This window comes from Gallinula chloropus (genome assembly GCF_964237585.1).
Source record: "Gallinula chloropus genome assembly, chromosome: 1".
Lineage (NCBI taxonomy): Eukaryota > Metazoa > Chordata > Aves > Gruiformes > Rallidae > Gallinula > Gallinula chloropus.
The window spans coordinates 22,782,363-22,803,044 of record NC_140085.1 but is presented as its reverse complement, the minus strand read 5'-3'; the positions used below and the strand labels follow the sequence as shown (position 1 = coordinate 22,803,044).

The 20,682-nt window shown below is 41.3% G+C and overlaps 2 protein-coding genes across 2 annotated transcripts in view; both read left to right on the top strand.

Annotated features, from left to right (window-relative positions):
- Window positions 1–4,051: 4,051 nt before the first annotated feature.
- Window positions 4,052–12,887, top strand: TCP11L2 (t-complex 11 like 2; the record flags this gene model as incomplete). The annotated part of the gene is made up of 9 exons (XM_084270589.1): window positions 4,052–4,187; window positions 5,340–5,472; window positions 6,289–6,409; window positions 7,131–7,351; window positions 8,314–8,450; window positions 9,294–9,481; window positions 10,792–10,973; window positions 11,679–11,851; window positions 12,461–12,887. The coding sequence occupies 9 exons, from the start codon at window positions 4,052–4,054 to the stop codon at window positions 12,703–12,705; spliced, it is 1,536 nt and encodes a 511-aa protein (XP_084126715.1). The 3' UTR covers window positions 12,706–12,887.
- A 6,188-nt stretch (window positions 12,888–19,075) lies between these two features.
- The window catches only part of POLR3B (RNA polymerase III subunit B), a gene marked incomplete at its 5' end in the record, with an annotated part of 76,569 nt that continues 74,962 nt past the window's right edge, over window positions 19,076–20,682 (top strand). Inside the window, 2 exons of the mRNA XM_084261208.1 lie at window positions 19,076–19,147; window positions 20,393–20,425. Of these exons, the coding sequence (XP_084117334.1) occupies window positions 19,076–19,147; window positions 20,393–20,425 (105 nt within the window). The remainder of the gene's footprint in view (window positions 19,148–20,392; window positions 20,426–20,682) is intronic.

Sequence of the window (20,682 nt, the reverse complement as noted above, 5' to 3'; positions counted from 1 at the left end):
TAAAAGCCCGTGTATTAAGGGAAGAGCTGCGGAAGTAGAAGGCTAAAGGAGAGCGATGTCGGGTATCAGCTGTCAAAAACGAGGCATGAGGAAGTGCCGAGACCCTTAACAAAGGCTCTTTTCTACTCCAGTGCTGTGAGTGCTGACAAAGGTGGAGTCAGTGAAAGGGAAACTCGAGCCCGAATGAGATTTGGGCGATGCCGGCTTGAAGATAGTAAGGATGTAAGCCCAGGAGAATAAGCAAAGTTCAGACATTTAAGTGGTAAAACTGGACAGAGTGCTTTCAAAGCGTGTGTGGATGGAGAGCAGAGCAGTGGAAAAACTTCTCTTGAAGATGATATCTGAAGAAATAAAAACAAGTTCCAATGTGTTGTGCTTTTTCCCCCCCCCCAGGTGCTTCAAAAATAACTTCTGAAGGAAGCCTTCAGGAATAACAAGCATTTTTGTGCTCTCTAAAGCTAATCAGATTATGCAATTGTGATCACTTCTAAGTGAATGATTGGGTCAGGGGAAGTGACCACGTAAAAGCAAAATGGCTTTAGACATCAACAGTGTTGTCTTTACTAAAAATAACCCAAAACTATCTAAACACCAGTAGAAATGATAGTTGTTGCTAAATTAACTGGAAACTTGGGTTTTGTAAATTTACGTGGGTTTTTTTAGCTTGGTCTCCCATTTAAGAGTTTATGCTTAAACACTGTGAAATAGTAGTGATTGAAAGAAAGCAAAGAGTGTAATGTGTAATGAAGCCCACAGTGAAGGTATCCAACCTAATATAAACATCTATTGTTTTTAATGCAGAGAGAGTAAAGCAGGCTGTAACCACAGCCTGACCTTTAATAGAATAGGTAGGATATTAACCTGTGTATTAAGCCCAGGAGAATAAGCAAAGTTAAGACAACAGCCTAATATGTAATACCCAATGAACAACTCAGAAATAAGAAGGTGGTGTTGTCTATTCTAGGTGGCAAGTTACAAAGATCTCCAAAGGCTAAAGGGCTTTCTGAAATAATTTGGAAGTTTTATTAATCTAAACTTTAAATGACATGTGAGCTTGGCCCTTAGTAATTTATGAGAGTGTCTTGTCTACAAAAGAATAAGGAAAAACAGCTCTTCCAATGTGTGCTGTAAAGAAAGGACTAAGTAACTTGGTTGTCTATTGTTGCAACTAATGAGAAAAAAACTTTTTTGTTGTTTTTCCCTTTGATATGCTTGGTGAATGCAATTTTCTCTAAGCTTTTTTAGCTCTTAAAAAGCATATTTAAAAACTGAATGATGTACCTGGATTCTGCTCATGTATTCGTGTACACTGACGTGCTTGCTGCCTTGTTTATCTTTTAAACTTGGAACTTAGCAATAATGTTCTGAATCTGCAGAAGATACCCATTCTTTCTTACCATTCCATTTGAGACGTGCTAATATGAAATACATTTACTGCGATGGAGAGTGCAGTGTTGGGTTTTTTTTTTCATTATGCCACCTCAGACTTATGTAAATTAAGTCTTCTGAAGCCCTCCACTGGCAACTGTGCTATTTGTATGTGTGCATCTATTGTAGGAACAGATGTGGTCTCAAAATATCAAAATGGCCTGTGTGTCTGTGAATGCAAGTATTGGTTTGTGAAAGATCCTTTTCCTGGGACTAGTCTGTAGAAACTTGATGTCGATGGGACTTTAACTTCTACCATAATGATTTCATTGTCCTGGGAATCAAGAGTGGGTTAGAAAACGACAATGCTGACTTGCCTCTGTGGCTGATTTAGTACTTGTTGTCAGGAGCACCTTGCAAATCTGACTATTTACAAATTAGCATATTTATTAAGATGATACTGACAGTTAAGGGGAAGTTCTTGATACATAAACTGTGTGAGAATTTTGGGGTTTTCAATCATTATTTAATTTCTTCTATGTTCTTAACACCTAGACTGAAGCAGTAGACACATCTTGAAGTGTTCATACTAGGCAAGTGATTTACGTGACCTTTTGGGCCAGTACACTGCTAACAACATCAATCAAGTCTTTCAATGGACCACGTGCAACATTAACCTTCTGGAGGTTAGTTATTTACAAATAAAGGGATTTTATACATGAATTAAAGCCTGGAAACAGTGTTTTGGTGCTGATCCAGAAACAATTTTGGGAGAGTAATACAAGCTTTGCAGGCTCTGTAAGGTTGTTGTATTTAAGTGAACAGTTCCACATCAGAACCTGGAGTGCATTCTACAGGTAGGTTACTCATCATAACTAGTTTCTAGTTAGTGCTGGCTTTGAGATTTTGTAACAGATCTTAATTGAAGAAATAGCTCTAGTCTCTTGTGTAACATTAGTGACTCATGTCTAATTGTTACTTAAACAAATACAATTTCCAAGTAAAAAAATCTCATCCTTTTGGTTTTCTAGGCTCTATTGTACTCCTCAGGCTTGTTTATGAATACTTTCTAAAAACATCTGCTTGTTTGCTTGTTAGAAGTTACAAAATTGCTGTTCTAATAAAAGAATTAAGTATCTCATGACTAATGCTCTAAGTCTTGAACCCATGACCTCTATATCCCAATCAAAATCTCTCTGCTGGCTTCTCCAGCAAGGTAGTAAACTGTCAGCTGCGTTCTTGCTGATGGGATTAATGCTTTTCACAAAAAAACAGCATAAAACTTGACATAAATAGGGTACTTGATTGCATCCTCTTTCCTCTTAGGAGAGAAGGTGTAAACATACACTTAACAAATGTTAGTCATCTTGTTTAACAGGGTAGTATTCATCAGTTAATACTTGATCAAGTTAGAAAGGCCTATTCAGGATGAGCTGGTACCCCAAAAAAATCAAACCCTCAATGTTGTAACTAGGTGCCAGCATAAAGGAATTCTCACTCCCTTCTGTCTACCTCTTGAGCCAACAATACATTGATTCACATAAATACACACAAACATCATTCTATTGCTGTCAAAAGTACAACTTGGGACAACACAAAATGCAGTATTTTTTGCCTGCTGAAGTTGATACAATTTAAAATGAAGTCACATTAGGTTTGCTGGTGGAAAGCATTGTTGGCTACGTTTCATCATAGTCTACTACAGAATGCTTTGTGGCTATAATCAAAGATGGACAGCTATTTTTGGTATCTGGGCCAAATTCCTTTAGTAGTAATTATGGCTGACTTCCAGGTTCTCACTTTAATATGGTTATGAACATATATTTCACTTCCTGTCATACAGCTGTTAATCATCCCTATTGCACTGTGCAGCTGTCCAGTTCTCAGCAGTGGCAGATTATCTGCCTGGGAGGCAGTTTCTTTATGTAGACAGAAGCACTATGAAGCCTGACACTTCTCAGTGTTACTTGTCATGTACACTGAATGTAATGTTAGAGGCTCAGAGTTCTCATTTGACTTAAAACAGCAAAGCCATCCACCCTCACCCCTAGGAGGAGTATTTTTTGTGTCTGTGCCATTGTTGATCTGGTTCTGAGCAAAGACCCACCCAAAGCACCAGGACAGATTTCTACCTGCGCCCTGTCAGAGATTTAATATTCTGAATTAGTTGCCTGTTTCCCCCAACAGCTTCTATGTTTGCTTCAGAGTTATTATACTTGTTGCAGTCTGTTTGTGGAAGGAAGCTAATTGCTAAATGTCACTTGGTGGTGATGTCAGGTGGGGGATGGTAACATTGAGATGCCTTTATGGCTGTTCAGAGCTTCCAAAATTCTGACAAGCAACTTTAGGGGTTACTGTGGTGGATAGTCCTTTTATTTATTTTTCTTTTAAATGCAACCAGTTTACAAGCTGTCTATAACATGACCATTAAGGTATGAAACAGCAGAGGGTACAAAACTTCCTTACAGAACAGGTGTCATTTAATAACTCTGTGATTCTGTATGTCAAGCCAGATCCTTTCTCTAACACCTTTTTAAGGAAAGCAACTATTTGATCTTCGTTTGCCACATAACAAACAGGATCTGACTTCTGTGAAACAGGTGAGGAAAAAAAAAAGTGCTGGTCCTATGGAAGTTTTTGTCTTTCCAGGTCTTGTTTACTGTAGCAGCTAAAGTGAATCAGAATGCCTCTCAATGATGACCAGAACAGTGATTCAGAGTCTTCACGCCTATCTGAAAGCACAGCTTCTTCCAGCGACTCTGAATATTCAAGACAGAGTTTTAACAGTGATTCTTCAAGCAAACCCAGCTCCCCAGCCTGTAAGCCTATTTCAACCTTACCTGTGTTGTGCCTAGGCAGATAAGGCTAACCTCATTTCTCTTCACTGTCATGGGTAGAACACGGGGCTTTTGAATCTTGTTTATGAAGAGAAAGACATGGCTTTCTCTCTGCTGTGAAGCAGCCCATCTCCCTGTGTGTGGAACACCATCAGCAGCTCTATCTGTGGGGGTGTCCTTCACTTCAGAAAGTGTAAGAAAAGTGTGCTGCCATGGACACCCTGATCTTCGCGTTGGTAGCAGTCTTCCACTCAAACAGATAAAGCTTTGGGCAAAGTGAGGGTTTCTTCCATTCCATACACTTAAAAGTTAAATCTGTGACTTACAGATTTATATGATGACATCAAGTTACACAAAATTAAACCTCAAATTCAGATTTTTTTCTTTCATAAATATAAGGATCAATGAAAACCACAAATTTGCTCATGGAATGTATTTTGAATAATGACAAAGCTTGGAAAGATGTGCTTTGGGTTCATGTCAAGTATTTTCAGACCATGCATAGTGCCTATGTAAGTGAAGTCTTACATTAAAACAGATGTATTAGTGGAGCTGCAATTGCCAGCTGGCTCTTTATTAACAGTCTTCAAATTCCAAATACTAAATTAAATGACAGATTTTTAAGGTTTGGAACCTTTGGGAATTTACTCTTGCTTTCCAATATAAAGTTTCTGTTATGTTGTTAATACTTGTACAAAGGAGTGTAACTTACGATGCATCTGCTGTGGGACATAAGTCGGGGGTTCTCAAGCCAGTAACAGAATTGTAGTGGGTATCTGCTATTGCCTCTGCTTTTGGTCTGGTGTGTTTTACAGAACAGTCAATAGGAAATTTGTGGAATGCAAGATTGTGCTTTAAAAGAAAAAAGTTATCTTGGTTAAGATGCAGAAATATGAAACTGCTCTTCAGAATCTTACAAGGGTTGTGTGGTATTACCCAGACACACCCCCGATAAGCTGGGAGTTTCCTGGGTTAGTGTTCTAAGAAGATACCAAGACGTGGTAATCCTAGACTGTTTCTTGTTGAGCACCATAGTCCAATTAGCAAGCAGTAAAATATCTAAGTTTTAATATTTTCAATTGCACTTCTCAACTACAGATATTTGGCTTCAATTGATCTTGTTTGTTCCAACAGCAAGTCCTCCTAAGACTTTTACATTTGATGAACTGATGGCAGCTGCAAGAAATTTGACAGACTTGACTCTAGCTCATGAAATTGCTGTAAATGCAAATTTTTGCATAAAACATGAAGACTTCCCACAGAACAGGTAAGAGGCAGAATTTTGCAAAGAGCAGTACTGGAGTTGGGAAGAAAGGAGAAATAAATGGAGCAGCATATTAAAACAAAACAAAAAGGTCCCCAAACCAAAACATTTTGGAAGGCTATGGGTTTTTCTCTTGTACCTCCAGGACTCACTGTCAAGGCTGTCTTGCTCGGAACAAGGGTTGCAGTCCTGCTGAGTTGATGCACTGTCTTCGACCATATTGCTCTGTCTTGCACGTCACGTGGAAGATAAAAGGCTGATGCAATATGAATGCCCCTAGTGAAGACAAGCATCAATCTGTTCTCTGTAGGTCCAGGCCCTGTGGAAAAGATGAAGTGGTGGCTTTCTAGGCAGTTGTACGTAGTAGCTCATTGGTGCTGTAGTGATAAGAGATCATTACAGAACACAGCTCTAATATTTGCCCCAGAAGAGACGCAGAAATACCAGGCTATCCAGAGGAAGTGAGAATCTAGGTAGCTACAGTGTTCCTGCTTAGACACCTCTAAATTGATGACCCTGATCTTTACAAAAAAGAGGAGGTTTTAGTTGCACAAGTCTCTTAACTGATAATTGGTTTTAAGAGAGATTAGTTTTTGAGAAAGATTACTACATAAGTTAGGACAATGAAAATAAATTTGCTAAGGAAAAAGGCAAGGTAGTATCTCTTTACCTACATCTCAACTGCCAGCACCCCGGGGCGCAACATCTGGTGAGGTGGCGTGTGTTTCCCAAGAAGTGGTTAGGCTGCCCTGAAACCCTTTTACCAAGGGTGAAAGTTAGTTGGGAGGCTTTTCTGTATCTAATTGACTTATTCCACAGCATTGCAGGCGTGGTGAAACAAACTGTACACAAGGCATTTTGGGATCATTTGGAATCGGAATTGAATGAGGATCCTCCAGAATATGAACATGCTATCAAGCTCTTTGAGGAAATTAAGGAGGTACTGTTCCTCTCTCCCTCCCAGCATTGTTCTGTCAACTGAGCTCTGAGTGTCTTAGTTCACTGAATGGTCTGCTAATTCAGTCAAAGCCAACATGTTCCATTTTGTTCTTTTTAAAATGCAACCATGGTTATTCAGAACTGCAAAGGTGTCTGTCTATAGTATGTTTACATTAACTAGGAATATGGCCAAGCATGCATAGCAGTATGTCCATTCAACTTTCATTGCAGGATGGTTAGTTGCAAGTCAGCTTTCTTCTCAAAGCTTCACATATCTACCTACCTCTTTAGAGCAAGATAATGTGAGCTTAGGGCATGGAGAGAAGTATAAACATGACCGCACCTGCCCAAATAGACTTCATTGTTTATGGTTGTCACACAGGGGAGCATACAAACCTTCACTCCTGGCACAATACAAAGTCTTTCAAAATTTTAAGTTAGTAAATGTTTGTTTTACAGGGCAACCTTCCAGTCTTTGAAAGAGTCTCACTGTTGACATGCTTTCTGGTTTACCAGCTTTGAGCATTTCTGCAGAACTGAACTCTGATCCTTTTAACAGTCCTGTTCTCCTACTACCTTAGATAATATTAGGTCTTAATGTGTCTTGTTATAGCCAGTCAGCTAAATACACTCAACATTAGTATTAATAAAAATGCTGAAGCAAAACTTTAAGGGGTTTGGTTTTTATTGATAAGCTTTTCCTTTTTTCTCCCCTACTTCAGATTCTTCTTTCCTTCCTGACTCCTGGAGCAAACAGGATTCAAAATCAAATTTGTGAAGTTCTAGATACAGATCTTATAAGACAGCAGGCAGAACATAACGCTGTTGATATTCATGGACTAGCTAACTATATCATCAACACTATGGGAAAGTTATGTGCTCCAATAAGAGACAATGATATAAAACAGTTAAAAGCAACTGACAACATCGTGGAATTACTGAGGTTGGTGTTTGGGTGTGCTTTTAGAGGAAAAAACTTTTCTCTGAAAGTATTGGGCAGGAGAAGAGGGGGGAAGGGTAAGTCTTTAAAAGAAGTGTTATGTCAGTTTATATAGCATCTGGCTTCAGACTATGGGAAAATTTATTTTTATACAGAGGCATTAAAGGGGAGGAGCTATGACACGCTACGACCAGAATGTTATGTGTATCTTACTACTTAATGAAATTAGTAGAATGCCTAGATCAAACACTACCAGCTAAGTAATGGAACAACAGAAAGAAGTACTTTTGTAGTAACCTGTGTTTTGGAGACTGCTTGTTCAGTCTTGTTCTACCTTACAAGTAGCATATTTGTACTGTTACTTCTTGAACTGTTTATTGTATGCTTCCTCAGGATACCAAGTTTTGCATTTTTATTTTTTTTTAGTGAAGGTATTGCTACTCAAACTTGAGCAAAACATTTGTATAAAAGGGCAGAAATGAGGTTACAGTTTTTCAGGTACACTGAAATACCAAGAATAAGCAGTAGCTGTTGTACTGTTTGATTGGATCATATATTGGCATCATGTACTTGAATCATACATGGAGACCAAAGCAACTGTGTCACAAGGACTGTTACTTTCAGTGCAGTTGGAGTGACTAAAAAGTTAAAGTCTCTTCATTGGGCTGAAATGTACCAATTGATATAGTTCCTGAAAACCCATATCTTTCTGTTATGTTGCATCACTAAACACTACAACCTTATTTTTGTCCTGTTCTCTGTAACTTAATCCAAGCCCTATACACAATGCTCCTCCAAGTATCCTGGAATATTGGTAACATTTCTGTTAGGCTTAAATACCAATGAAGGAGTTTACTTCTCCCAGAATTGAAATTGAAGTGCTAATGTAGGTATACCTCATGCTGGTGAAAATCAATAAACTATTGTTTGTAAATTACTGTCAAATTTCAAACTCCTCCTTTCAGACAAATATTTCATGTTTTGGACCTGATGAAAGTGGATATGGCTAATTACACGATTCAAAACCTTAGGCCGTACCTTCAGCGTAATTTGGTGGACTATGAAAGAACAAAATTCCAGGAAATCCTTGAAGAAACACCAAGTAGGTATCATGCTATACCTAATTAAAACGTTTCTTTTAAAAGAAAACTACAGTCTTAGCAATTGCAGTTAATTTCTTGTCTAGATCTAACTAATACAACCTACCAATAGACAATTGTTTAACCTGCTATAAAGTTCATTTACTTGTAATCTGGGGCATTTCCAGATAAATCTGTATTTGCTAAATTGGTTGGTATCTGGAAAACACAGTGGCTATTATTGTCGGGAGGGAGAAGCCCTATCTACTGAAAGATGAGGCTATTTCTTTTGTATGCAGCAACCTTGTTAGTCTGAAGTTAACACGTAAAACCAGTTATGGTGCTTGAAAGTTGGAAAGGACAGATCGTTTGGTTTTTTTTTTTTTCTATAAATAAAAGGCAGGCTCTGAGGAAAACTTCTTAGGTGAAGTTCTCAAGTCAGCTTGATCCATTATTAGAGGTTTTATAAAAACCTGAGGAAGAACTCTTCTAAAGCATTTCATTTGTTATTACAGTTTCTCTCTCTACTTTCCAGTCTCATGCCCCAACTATTACATGGCTTCCCTAAAAAAGGGGAAAAAAAGCTTTGGGAACTTGAACTTTGAGGCTTTTTACTCCAAGATCTTGGCTGAGGTCTAATTGTTAGGTTTTTGCAAGCTAGTTAGACTATTAAGGTGACTAATGGAAGAGGATTAGTGGGAAAAAAAAGTGAGGAAGAGAATTTACCTATGTGAAGACTCAGCTGTCCACTGGGCTTAGTTTTCAGAAGTTCAGTACTCTTGTTTATGTGTACAACTGTTTTCCTCAAGCAACTGCTTATGTTGATGAAAGCATCCAGTAAATCTGTGCTGATCTGCAATGCTTAGGTGCCCTGGATCTCACAACAGAATGGATCAAGGAATCAATAGAAGATGAACTGTCATCTATTTCTGATGAATCTTCATCATCCCCTGGTGCTGATAGTAGTTCTAAACCAATTATTAGTCCTACACTGGTGCTAAACAACGGCTACTTGAAACTGTTACAGTGGGATTATCACAAAACAATTCCAGAGGTAAGAAGTTACCTCAGTGTCTTCAGATTTCTAGTTCTATGAATATGTTGGTATAGTAAAGTAATGGTGGTGTTGATGGCAACAGGTGAAGTGTTGTCTTGCACTTCTTAAATTCCTGAATAGTTAATTTGGAGGGTATGTGCTAGTCTGGTGAAGGTTCTTTTCCCTCCAGCCAATTATAGCTCACCAGCTCCACCCTAAGAGCAGTCCTGGCCACAGTCAAAGGCTGGGACTTGTGCTGACAGCACTTGGCTTTCTCTGTTTCTGAGAGAACTTACTGTAGCATCCTGTTTCCTTAGCAGCAGGAGTTTGTGGCATCACTGTTGGTTTAGAACAGAATTGATTAAAAACTTGAAGTTCTCTGAAGTAGATACTCACATTTTCTCGGTGCATACAAACTATTGCTTCAAGAATCACTGTTCGGTTTTTCTCTCCAACTCCTGATTACTGAAGTCTGCAACTTTCTGTAAGGTGATTTTGAAACTGGCTGTCAGTCAGGACATCTACAGTGAGTGCCTTACCTATACATAGGGTGGAGAATTTTCTAAACACATGGGATGCTCTGAGTGCTCTCAGTCAGTGGTCAGAAGGGAAACCACCTTATTCTTCCCTTCTTTCAAACAGTTTTGAATAGAGTTACATACAGTATCCTCTACGGGTCTAGTTTGTCCTACTGTGAGCTTGCAACCAAACAGCTGAATGTCGATGCCCTGGTAATTGTTGGCGGAGGGGTGTGGTTAGGACGATGGAGGGGTGTGGTTAGGACGAATTCTTTCAAACCTATAATAAATCACCCCAAGTAGATCTTGCTGTGGGAATTACATTATTGGTATAGTCAGCTGTTTGTTTGACTGCAGCAGGCTGTGTATCACTTGAAGGAACTTGCTCTGGTGATTGTCATGCACAGTTGTTCATCACTGTCCACCAGTTACAGATCATTGCATCTTTCAAAGGACAGCTCAATCTAGGAGACTATTTTGTTTGTAACCTTGATCACTATAGTGTTCTCTGGATTCCCTGAGCCTTCCATATCTTGTTGGTCACAAATTTGTCACCAGTGATGAGGAGTAGGATACAATGCTCTCACTTTCCTCTGCACTGAAGGCATTACCTTTCTTCCCACTGCAGGCTTACTTCTGGTACCCATACATAACAGCACTCTCTGCAGTACTACGTTTGGGGTATTTCAGCTGCTGTGTCTCCTGGCTTTGCATATTTGTGATTAAAAATATTAATGCTTCATGACTATACCTGTCCTTTCCCCTGCCTCTCTCTGTATTCCTAAATCAGTGTTACTGTTTCATTTCTAGACTCTAATAACAGATGAAGTTCGTCTTCAGGAGTTGAGAGAAAAGCTCAATCAGTTAAAAATCATAGCTTGTGTTTGTCTCATAACAAACAATATGGTGGGTGCAGCAATTGTAGATGTGCCTGATTTTGCTGACCAACTGAAAAGGATCTCTGTTCCTCTTCTTGAAGACATGAACAAGAAGTAAGGCCTTGTTTTTATCACTCTTCATTTTTGTTTTTTTTTTATAAAACAGGAGATACCAGGTGGATCTGAAGACCTTTGGAAATTATTTAAAGATTATAGCCAGTGCTTGTTAATAAAGGAATACATTTCAATACCCTATATTTGCATTTCCTTTACAGTAGAAGTCCCCTGTATGTTAGGCACATATCTTCAAAGTTAGGTGAAATCTTTATCTTGGTGTTGGTCTACAGAATTTGGAGACTAGTGCTAAACTTGATTCATAAGCTCCTAATACTGGAGCGACTGTGGCAATACATTCACCAAATTGTCTTGCCACTTGCTACTTGTTGCTTCTGCTAACTTGAAGGTAGTTTAAACTATTTGGCTGCCAATTTCTGCTGCTGCTTGCCCTACGAGCAAGTCAGATGTGCATGTGGCCCTGGAAACTCCTAAGCATAACTACAAAATGAACCTGTGTCACTGCTGCATGACTGATTTTTCTTTTTCCCCATTTGAATCACAATTAGGTCCTTATTTTATTATCTGTGGAGATTTGTCCTACATCTATAGCTGTACATAAATCTGAAAAAGCAAAGGATAACTTTGCAATGGGAGAAGTGAGAATAGAGCAGGTTGAAAATAAAAGGGAAAGGAGGCAAGTGAGGTCACCTTACAACATCACTACAGAAAAAGCAAAAATTAATGCTTTTCTATTTCTTTCAGAACATTTGATTTGAAGGAGGCTCTGAATGCTATTGGTGTCCAGGTTTGCAGCAAAGTGAACTCATCTCTAACTGAAAGAGGTCTTCCCACTCTTACTGAAGAAATGCAGAATAACTTAATAGGGCAAATCGCTCATATTGTGGAGGAGAATAATCCTGTCAGCTCATTGATTGGTTAGTAAGATAATATGTACTTGTCTCACTGTATGTGTCTATATATAAACTTATTACCAGCAAGGTTGATTGCTAACTATTTTTTAAAAGCACTTTCTTACTGCAGTAAAATGCTGGATCAATGGAGCGTAAGGAAATGTAGTTTACCTATAGTTCTGGATGTGCTGCAGAGCATGGTTAGTCACAGCTAGAAATAATTTTAAAAGTGCCCAAACAAACAAACGTAGATATTTTTGACAAGAAATTAGAAAAATTACTGCTATTCAGTCTCCCTTCTGTTAGTTCTGGGTTTAGGGTTTAGTGTGGTTTTTTTTGAGTCTACTTCGTTATTAGGTCATGTAACTTCTTGCAGCATGTTTATGGTGTGTCCATGTAACTTGTTGCAGCATGTTTATGCTGTGCCCCCTTTCAAGGAGCCAGCTTTCAGAGGCTCTCTCAGTATTGTTCCTCGCTGCAACACAGGCTTGGAAAGAGTCATTATCTACACTGGTGGATTTCTTTTTCTTTGCTGTGCTGATGTGCCCCTGCTTACACAGCTTTCTCGCAAAGTGACTGTGGCTTCATCTGGGGGTTACATTTGTTCTGAGCATGCTTTATGTTCCATTTCAGACAAACGAATCCAGTTCTTCATGAGAAGCTTGCTCGCTCTTCCGAGCTTTCAGAAGTGCATGCCTACTATACCAGGAGGCCTTGCGGTGATCCAGACAGAGATGAAGCTTGTTGGGTCGCAGTATGCAAGCATTGTGAACTTCAATAAACAAGTATATGGACCATTTTATGCAAACATACTTAGAAAACTACTTTTTCCTCAGGCACCAATGGGGAAAGCAGAAACAGAAGGACCTACCAATTAAAAAAATAAGACCTGTTTCTGTACCCCCACTTTTTTTTAACCTTCCAAGAGTCACCTGACCTCCCCACTAAGAACAGCCCATTCCAGTGACTGGTAATGAGAGAGATCTTGTAAAATGTATGCAGATATTTTCTAAAATTCACTGGAAAATAATTAATTTCAAGGGCATCTATATTTTAATAGACTAGATTTGTTTAATGGGTTATGTCACTTGTAGCCAATGAATTACTAGTTTTCAAGGCAAGCATTTATTATGATTTGCATTGAGAAAGAGCTGGCAAGTACTTCCTGTCTTGCCACCATTAAAACAATATTATTTTTCAACTTAAAATTTATTTACCAATAGCAATACAATTATGAATTAATAAACCAATTGTAGATAAAATGTACTTTGCTTACATTATATTTTTGTAGAGCCATATCTAATGAAACCATTAATTTCTGAAAAGACTCTGGTACTCCTGCAATTACTGGAACCAGATCTTAGCCCCTGTTACATTATGGAAAGCCAGTATTAATGAGCTGTTTGGAGTATAGCAGTTACAGAAGAAGCACTCACTGCTATTATAAACACCGAAGAATCATTATGCTGGGGGCATGAAGTAAATTTATGTATATAATGTTTATAAGCATTTTGTTCATCCAATGGAGGTCATACTGATCTTAAATCTAATCTCTAAAATGTGTATGTACTAATCTTTGATCTCAATGGGTATTATGTATTTTTAAGTTAGGTCTTTGACCTTTGTTCCTAAAAGCACTTGAGAGTGAACTTAGAGTACCACAGAGTAGCTTCCCCTTTTATATTCTGTTGGATGAGGGCATAAGCTTTTCAAAATGTATTCTTGGGTCTGGAAACCAGAACCCAAATGATTGGTCGTTCTTGAAAATGTGTTTAGATTCACCGAGTCTGTGAGAAGTACTGCCACTTTCTTCAAATTCCTTTGGAGTAGGCCCAAATACTCAGTTCCCAATTAAGGCAACAGGAATCTCACATATAGAAAATTAGTAAGTCTGAGAAATGTGGAAGTAAACTTCTGTAAGTTTACATGGGCTTTATTTTGCGTATTTCAAATTACTGGGAAAAGATACTGCTGGAATACATATTACAGACATGCTCTTACCTAAGAAATTGAATCATAATTTACTTGAATATGATCTAGTAATATATTACCATATAATGGTCCTTTTAAAGTATCATAGATGTATAAAAACTCCATGTGGTACAGAATATATCGCTTGGTTTTAATATTTTATATTACAATCTATTTTTTATGAAGAGACAAAATTGCCCATAAAAGCTTAATGTGACACACAGGTTGTGTATGTACATTACCATGTCTATTATAAAGGTCTAAAAAATGGGGCATTATTAGCACTGTGGTTTTGTAGGCCATTTTTACCAAACTGTATACTCTTTTTAATAAGGGAAATGACTTCTAGTCTGTTGTTCCTATGTCCAGGGACTTTGGCCACATGTACGTGGGAAGGAAACCTTACTTCAAAATGCCTTTTTAGAAAAGAAATTTCTCTAGTGTACTTCTGCTCTATCCCTTGTAAAACTTTGCACAAAATAAAGATAAATACATATTTTAAAGGAAACTGTTTCCTGAAGCCTGAAAAAACTGAGAAAAAGGAACTCTTAGAACAGTGATTGTGCCATGAGGTATGATATGCAATTCGAAATCCTGACGAGAAGAACGCATTTCAAAAGCAATTAGAGGGAATTAAATCATTGTGACATTTTTAGAAATATCTAAACTATTTTGAGCTTCAGCCAAAAGAGGATTTTATGAACATTTAAAGATGATTTATGAGTATGAACTTTTTATCATAGTACTTTATATGCATTTTATTGTAAAAATAAAAAACTGTAGACCTCTAATGTACTGGAGAAACTGTCATACTAGTTTTTACCAGTAAATACTCAAAAAATGCGGATTCATTGGAGGTTTTTTGTGATTAAGGTGACTTGCAAAGGGCATTTTGTAGCATGGCCTGTGTGTCAAGTGATTGTTTAATGTACCTGAGTTTTTATTTAATATTTCAAGTATGGACATTGTGTCTGTTTAATGTCATGTGTTGCATGCTGTTTATGCTACTGTGGCTGAAATGCACTTGGCTCTACTCTGAAGTTGACCTTGTGAAACAAGATGCCATTTTGTAGCAGCTTTCTTTGTTGAAATACAAATGTTTGAGGTTTTGTATGCATTAAATTTTGTTTGTGATACCACTGGTGGTGAAAAAGCCATTTATGCAAACTTTCTTAAATGTAATGGATTGTTAAATGCTGAAGATAAATGACTGCACTAATAATCCCTTGTGAGTCTTTCCTTTAACTTCTCTGTTACATCTGGAGTGTAGAGCAGTGACTTTAATGCAGCTGTGCAAATAACATGCAGAGATCACTTGCTTAAAACTGGCTCCTTTGGAGAAGGTTGTATTGGATTTGCATAGCAAGGTGTTTGTAGAGGGGGGGCTGTGGGGGTGGCTTCTCTGAGAAGCTGCCAGAAACTTCCCCTGTGTTCAAAGGACATAATGCCGCTGACTTAAAGAGGGAGCCACGGTTGGCCAATGCTTAGCCTGTCATTCATGGTGGAGGATACTGAGAATGAGAGGTGCAGCTCTGCAGATCCTGAGGTCAGCAAAGGAGGGAGAGGAGGTGCTAGAACAGATTCCCCTGCAGCCCGTGGAGAAGAGATCTTTTCCAGGCTCTCCCCGTGCAGCCCATGGAGGTTGATGGTGGAGCAGACATCCACCTGCTGCCTGTGGAGGACCCCACTCTGGAGCAGGTGGATGCCTGAAGGAGGCTGTGACCTGGTGGGAAACCTGCGCTGGCAGGACCTATGGACCCATGGAGAGAGGATCCTGTGCTAGAGCAGGTTTGCTGGCAGGACTTGTGACCATGGGGGGGGACCCAGGCTGGAGCAATCTGGTTCTGAAGGTCTGCACCCCATGGAAGGGACCCACACTGGAGCAGTTGGTGAAGAACTGCAGCCTATGGGAAGGATTCATGTTGGAGAAATTCATGGAGGGCAGTTACCTGTGGAAGGACCCCACACTGGAGCTGTAAGGAGACCTCCCCCTGAGGAGGAAGGAGCAACCAAGATGTGGTGAGCTGACCCCAACCCCCATTTCCTGCCTCCCTGTGCTGCCAGGGAGGAGAAGGTAGAGAAGTTGAAGTTGAGCCCCAGGAAGTAAAGACAGGTGGGGGGAAGGCTGTCTTAAGATTTAGTTTTATTTCTCGCTACTGGACTCTGATTTGATTGGTAATAAATTAATTTTCCTGAGTTGCATCTCTATTTTGCCCATGGTGGTAATTGACAAGTGCTCTCTCCTTGTTCTTACTGCACCCCATGAGCATTTTGTTATATTTTCTCTACCCTGTGTAGCTGAGGAGAGGAGTCTAGCTAGGGTCAACCCATTGGAGAAGTAATTTCAGTACTCAATCATAGCTACACACTTGGGAATTAAATAGGAGACTCAGATGGGAAGATCTGGGTGGAGGAGGGCTATGCCAGAGCTCCAGAGGGGTGAGTGACAAGAAAGACTGAAGAATATTTGTTTGCTGTCTTTTTGGCTGCAAGAACAAGAAGCAACACAGGAAGATGAGCAGCGACAACTATTTTATTCACAAAGATGTACCGATAAGCTGTGGAACACCTTGCCTAGAATATGGCATTATTACAAGTTTTTTGGTTGCAGGAGAACTGGACAACAATGTAACTAATGGACATTCTTTTTTCTTCTATGATTTTTAAGTTAAGGTGACTGATGGCCCCATACTGCTCCACTTTTAGTAGCATTATGCAGAATACCTCTGCACAAATCAGCCAGTCTTGACGTGCGTGGGTCAAATGTGCTGGGAATATGCTGAAGATGCTTGAGCCTCCAGTATTTTTTATTTCCTCTGAAGAATTTACATTAGCTCCAAGGTGAACTTACACTAAAGAATACCTGAAAAGCATATAGGGATTTTTTTTCCTCCCCACCCAGTTACGCAGTAGGAACAAACATTCTGGAGTAAATTTATGGCTGAAAGCTTGTGCTGATAGAGCTTAGCTTTCCTGTAAGTGATAAAAAATGGGCAGAGAACTCAGCCAAATTTAACAGGAGCCTAGTTTAGAAAGGTAAAATGGATTTTTTAATCCTCTAACTCCCACTTTTTATTATAATTTTCTATTTTGAAAGTAATTATCATTTGCAATTACATACTAGCCATGGCTAACAGACCAGGTTACAGTGTAATGGATCATTTGATTTAGTTGCTTGGTGACCATATAGTTAGATGGAAGGCCATATAGGATGTTGTAGGATTGCTGTGTATTAAACAATTGAGATAGCTGGCAGACATGCTTGCCAAAACCATTTCCATCATCTACCAGCAGTCCTGGCTGACTGGGGAAGTTCGACGTGACTGGAGGCTGGCAGGTGTTACACCCATTACAGGATGGGTCAGAAGGAGGATCCAGGAACCTACTGGCCTGTCAGTCTGACCTCAGTGCCAAGGAAGACCATGGAACAGGTCATCTTGAGTGCTATCACACAGCACATGCATGAAACCCAGGTGATCAGGGCCAGTCAAGATAGGTTTATGAAAGGCAGGTCCTGCCACACTAACCTGGATGCCTTCCATGACAAGGCGACCTGCTTAGTGGATGAGGGAAAGGCTGTGGATATAGTGTACCTTGACTGCAGCAAAGCCCTTGACACCATTTCTCACAGCATTCTGCTTGACTGGCTACCACTGGCCTGGACAGTTGTATCCTCTGCTGGGTAAAAAACTGGCTGGATGGCCAGGCCCAAAGAGTTGTGGTAAATGGAGCTAAATCCAGCTGGAGGTCAATCACGAGTGATGTTCCCCAAGGTTCAGTCCTAGGCCCAGTTCTGTTCAATGACATCCAATGACATGGATGAAGGGATCGAATGTTCCTTCAGTAAGATCACAAACAACACTAAGCTGGCAGGACAGTCAAGGCTTGAGGGTAGAGAGGCTCTTCAAAGAGATCTGAACAGGCTGGATTGATGGGCTGAGACCAATGGGATGATGTTCCACAAGGCCAAGTGCAGAGTCCTGCACTTGGGACATAACAACCCCGTGCAGCACTACAGGCTTGGGGAAGAGTGGCTAGAAAGCTGCCTGGCAGAGAAGGACCTGGGCATGTTGGTTGGCTGCTGACTGAATAGGAGCCAGCAGTGTGCCCAGGTGGCTAACGGCATCTTGGCTTGGATCAGAAACAGCGTGGCCAGCAGGTCCAGGGAAGTAATTGTGCCCCTGTACTGGGCATTGGTGAGGCCGTATCTCGAGTACTGTGTTCAGTTTTGGGCCCCTCTCTACAAGAAAGACCTTGAGTTCCCAGAGCATGTCCAGAGAAGGGCAGCCAGGCTGGTGAAGAGGCTGGAGAGCAAACCTTATGAGAAGCAGCAGAGGGAACTGGGGTTGTTTAGCCTGGAGAAGAGGAAGCTGAGGGGAGACCTTATCACCACCTACAATTACGTGAAAGGAGGTTGTAGAGAAGTGGGTCTCTTTGCCCAAGCAACAGGTGATAGGATGAGGGGGAATGGCCTCAAGCTGCGCCAGAGCAGGTTCAGATTAGACATTAGGAAAAAGTTCTTCGTGGAAAAGGTTATCAGGCACTGGAACAGGCTGCCCAGGGAGGCGGTTGAGTCACCAGCCCTGGATCTATTTAAAGATGGATAGACAAGGTGCTTAGGGACATGGTTTAGTAGAGGTCAGGAATGGTTGGAACTGATGATCTCAAAGGTCTTTTCCAACCTAGTGATTCTGTGAAGCTCTCCAGGCTGACTGCTTAAGGCAGGACACTGAATGGGAGAGGTCTGAAAAAATGCAACTCCATGTTTAACCTTCAGGTCCAGGATGCGTGAACCCCAGACCAAACTCAGTGGCCTTTACTCGTGCAGAACCTGAGCCACAGAAGACTTGTGTATTTAAGTCCAGCCTTCACACCCTGCTTCTTAAAGGCACTTGTCTTCTGTCGCCTCAGCCTGCCCGCTCCGGGCCGTCAGCTGCCGGCGCCCGAGAGGCGGCGCGGAGGCCGGCAGGGCCCGCTCATGGGCGGCAGCTCTAAGATTACGCGGTGAGAACACCCCGTGCTGAAAGGAATTAAACCGTGCTGGGAGGGGGCGGTGTGGAGAGCGCTGCCGGGCAGGGAGAGATCTGCCCGCCCTTCGCTAAGCCTCCGGCTACGGTGCCCATTGCCTCTCTGGGTCTCTGCCGCCACGCCCCACCACGGCTCGGTGGGCGCGGAACCTTCGGGCGCAGCGTCGGTGCGGCGGGAGGACGCGTTTTCCTGCTACACCGCGGGTCCCTCGCTGTCTGCGTCCGCTGTGGCCTCTCTGCCGGGGTGGTGATGGAGACGCTGGCAACGGAACTGGGGGCTCTCACTCCGGAGCAAGCGGCGGCTCCTGTTAATACTGTGGAGGTTAGCGGCGGCCTGGGGTGGGAGGCAGCGGGGAAGGGTCGGCAGGCGTCGGGCTCTGCTAGAGAGCAGCAGGGCTGGGGCGAGGGGCGCTGGAAGGAGCCCGCCTCTCCGCGAGGGTGGGGGTCTGCAAGCCGTGCCTCGGCGAGGGGGGTCTCTGCCCCGCGGGCTGCGCCTCAGGAGCCTGAGCCGGAGTGCTGAGGGGTGGGTTCCGGCCCCTGCGATTGCGGAAAGCGCGAGAAGTTCGGTTAAAGTCAGCTGGTTGCCTCGCGAGAGGGCAGGGCGGAGGTGAAGGCCGCGCTTTGGGCCCTGGCCGGACTGGCCTTTTTGGGTCGGAAGAGCGAGTCTGCAGTGGAGCCCAGGGGCCTCGTGCTGGGCCTTGCCATGAGTTCCTCGGCGTGCCCTGTGAGGGACAGTGTTACACTGCAGCCACGGCGTTGCTATGTATTTCTTCGAAGTGCTGAATGTCAAACTGAAATGATGAGGCACTGATGTCCTGTGAATGGTACAGATGTTCTCTTCTGGAGCTACGCAGTGCAGCCTCCTGCTGTGCTGTGTGGTCCTCACCTTTGCCCTCCATCTGCTTCTCTTCCCGAACGTGGGGTGGGCTCCTTATGCCATGGAGGTAGACAGTGGGGCACGTGTAGGGTGGTGTTCCCTGTAATCAGTGAAGAATTGAAACGGGAAAAGGTTTGTAGGAACGCTGATAAACCTGTTAGTGCTCTGTTTGGCTGGTTTTGATAAATCTTCATAGGAGTTAGTTACTGGTAGGCTTTACAGAGGCTGAGGCCTGCAGGTGCTGCTCCCAGGACTAAAAATCTTGAGTGTACTTAGTCAAGTAAAAATTGTAGTATGACTTCCTTTGCTGGGAATATAACTTCCAGTGTTAATAGGCAGTGCCCTCCCCTCCCCGAAGTTAGATGTCCCTAAATATTTTTACTACATGCTAGTAATAATTTTTCCAAGAAATGCATCTTCTCAGAGGAATTGCTTTTAGAAAAAAAGTGTCCCGTTGCATCGTGAGTAAATATTGCATAGCCCATGTAGCTTACGAAGATGATCCAAGTAATCTCCCTCTTTTAATTCTCATTGGCTTCTGGCAGTCTTTTTCTAAATGGATCTGATGTTAAATAATGCTGCTGTTTAGAAATGCTGCTAATAAAAACAAACAAAAAAGCTGAAGCACCTTAGATGTTTAGAAAGATGTCACTCTTTGGAAATGTATTTCAAACTGGTTTTTTTTTTCAGGAAAAATGGAGACTTCTCCCAGCATTTCTAAAGGTTAGTGTAAATGCACTCATTTCATGAACACTCTGTCTCCTTTCTAACTTTTCACCCTCTTCCTCTAGAATTTGCTGTTTCCCAGAATACCTGTGCTCACCCTCTATGGGGATTTTGTGGGGTTTTTTAAATTTTTTAGTTCATGCAATTATGGATAAACTTGTTACATAATTTGGTTTCTTGATTTATCTGTAAATTAATTTGTGGAGGCAGCCTTTTAGGGATTGGCATTTTTGTGTTTTCATTCTGAGTGAACA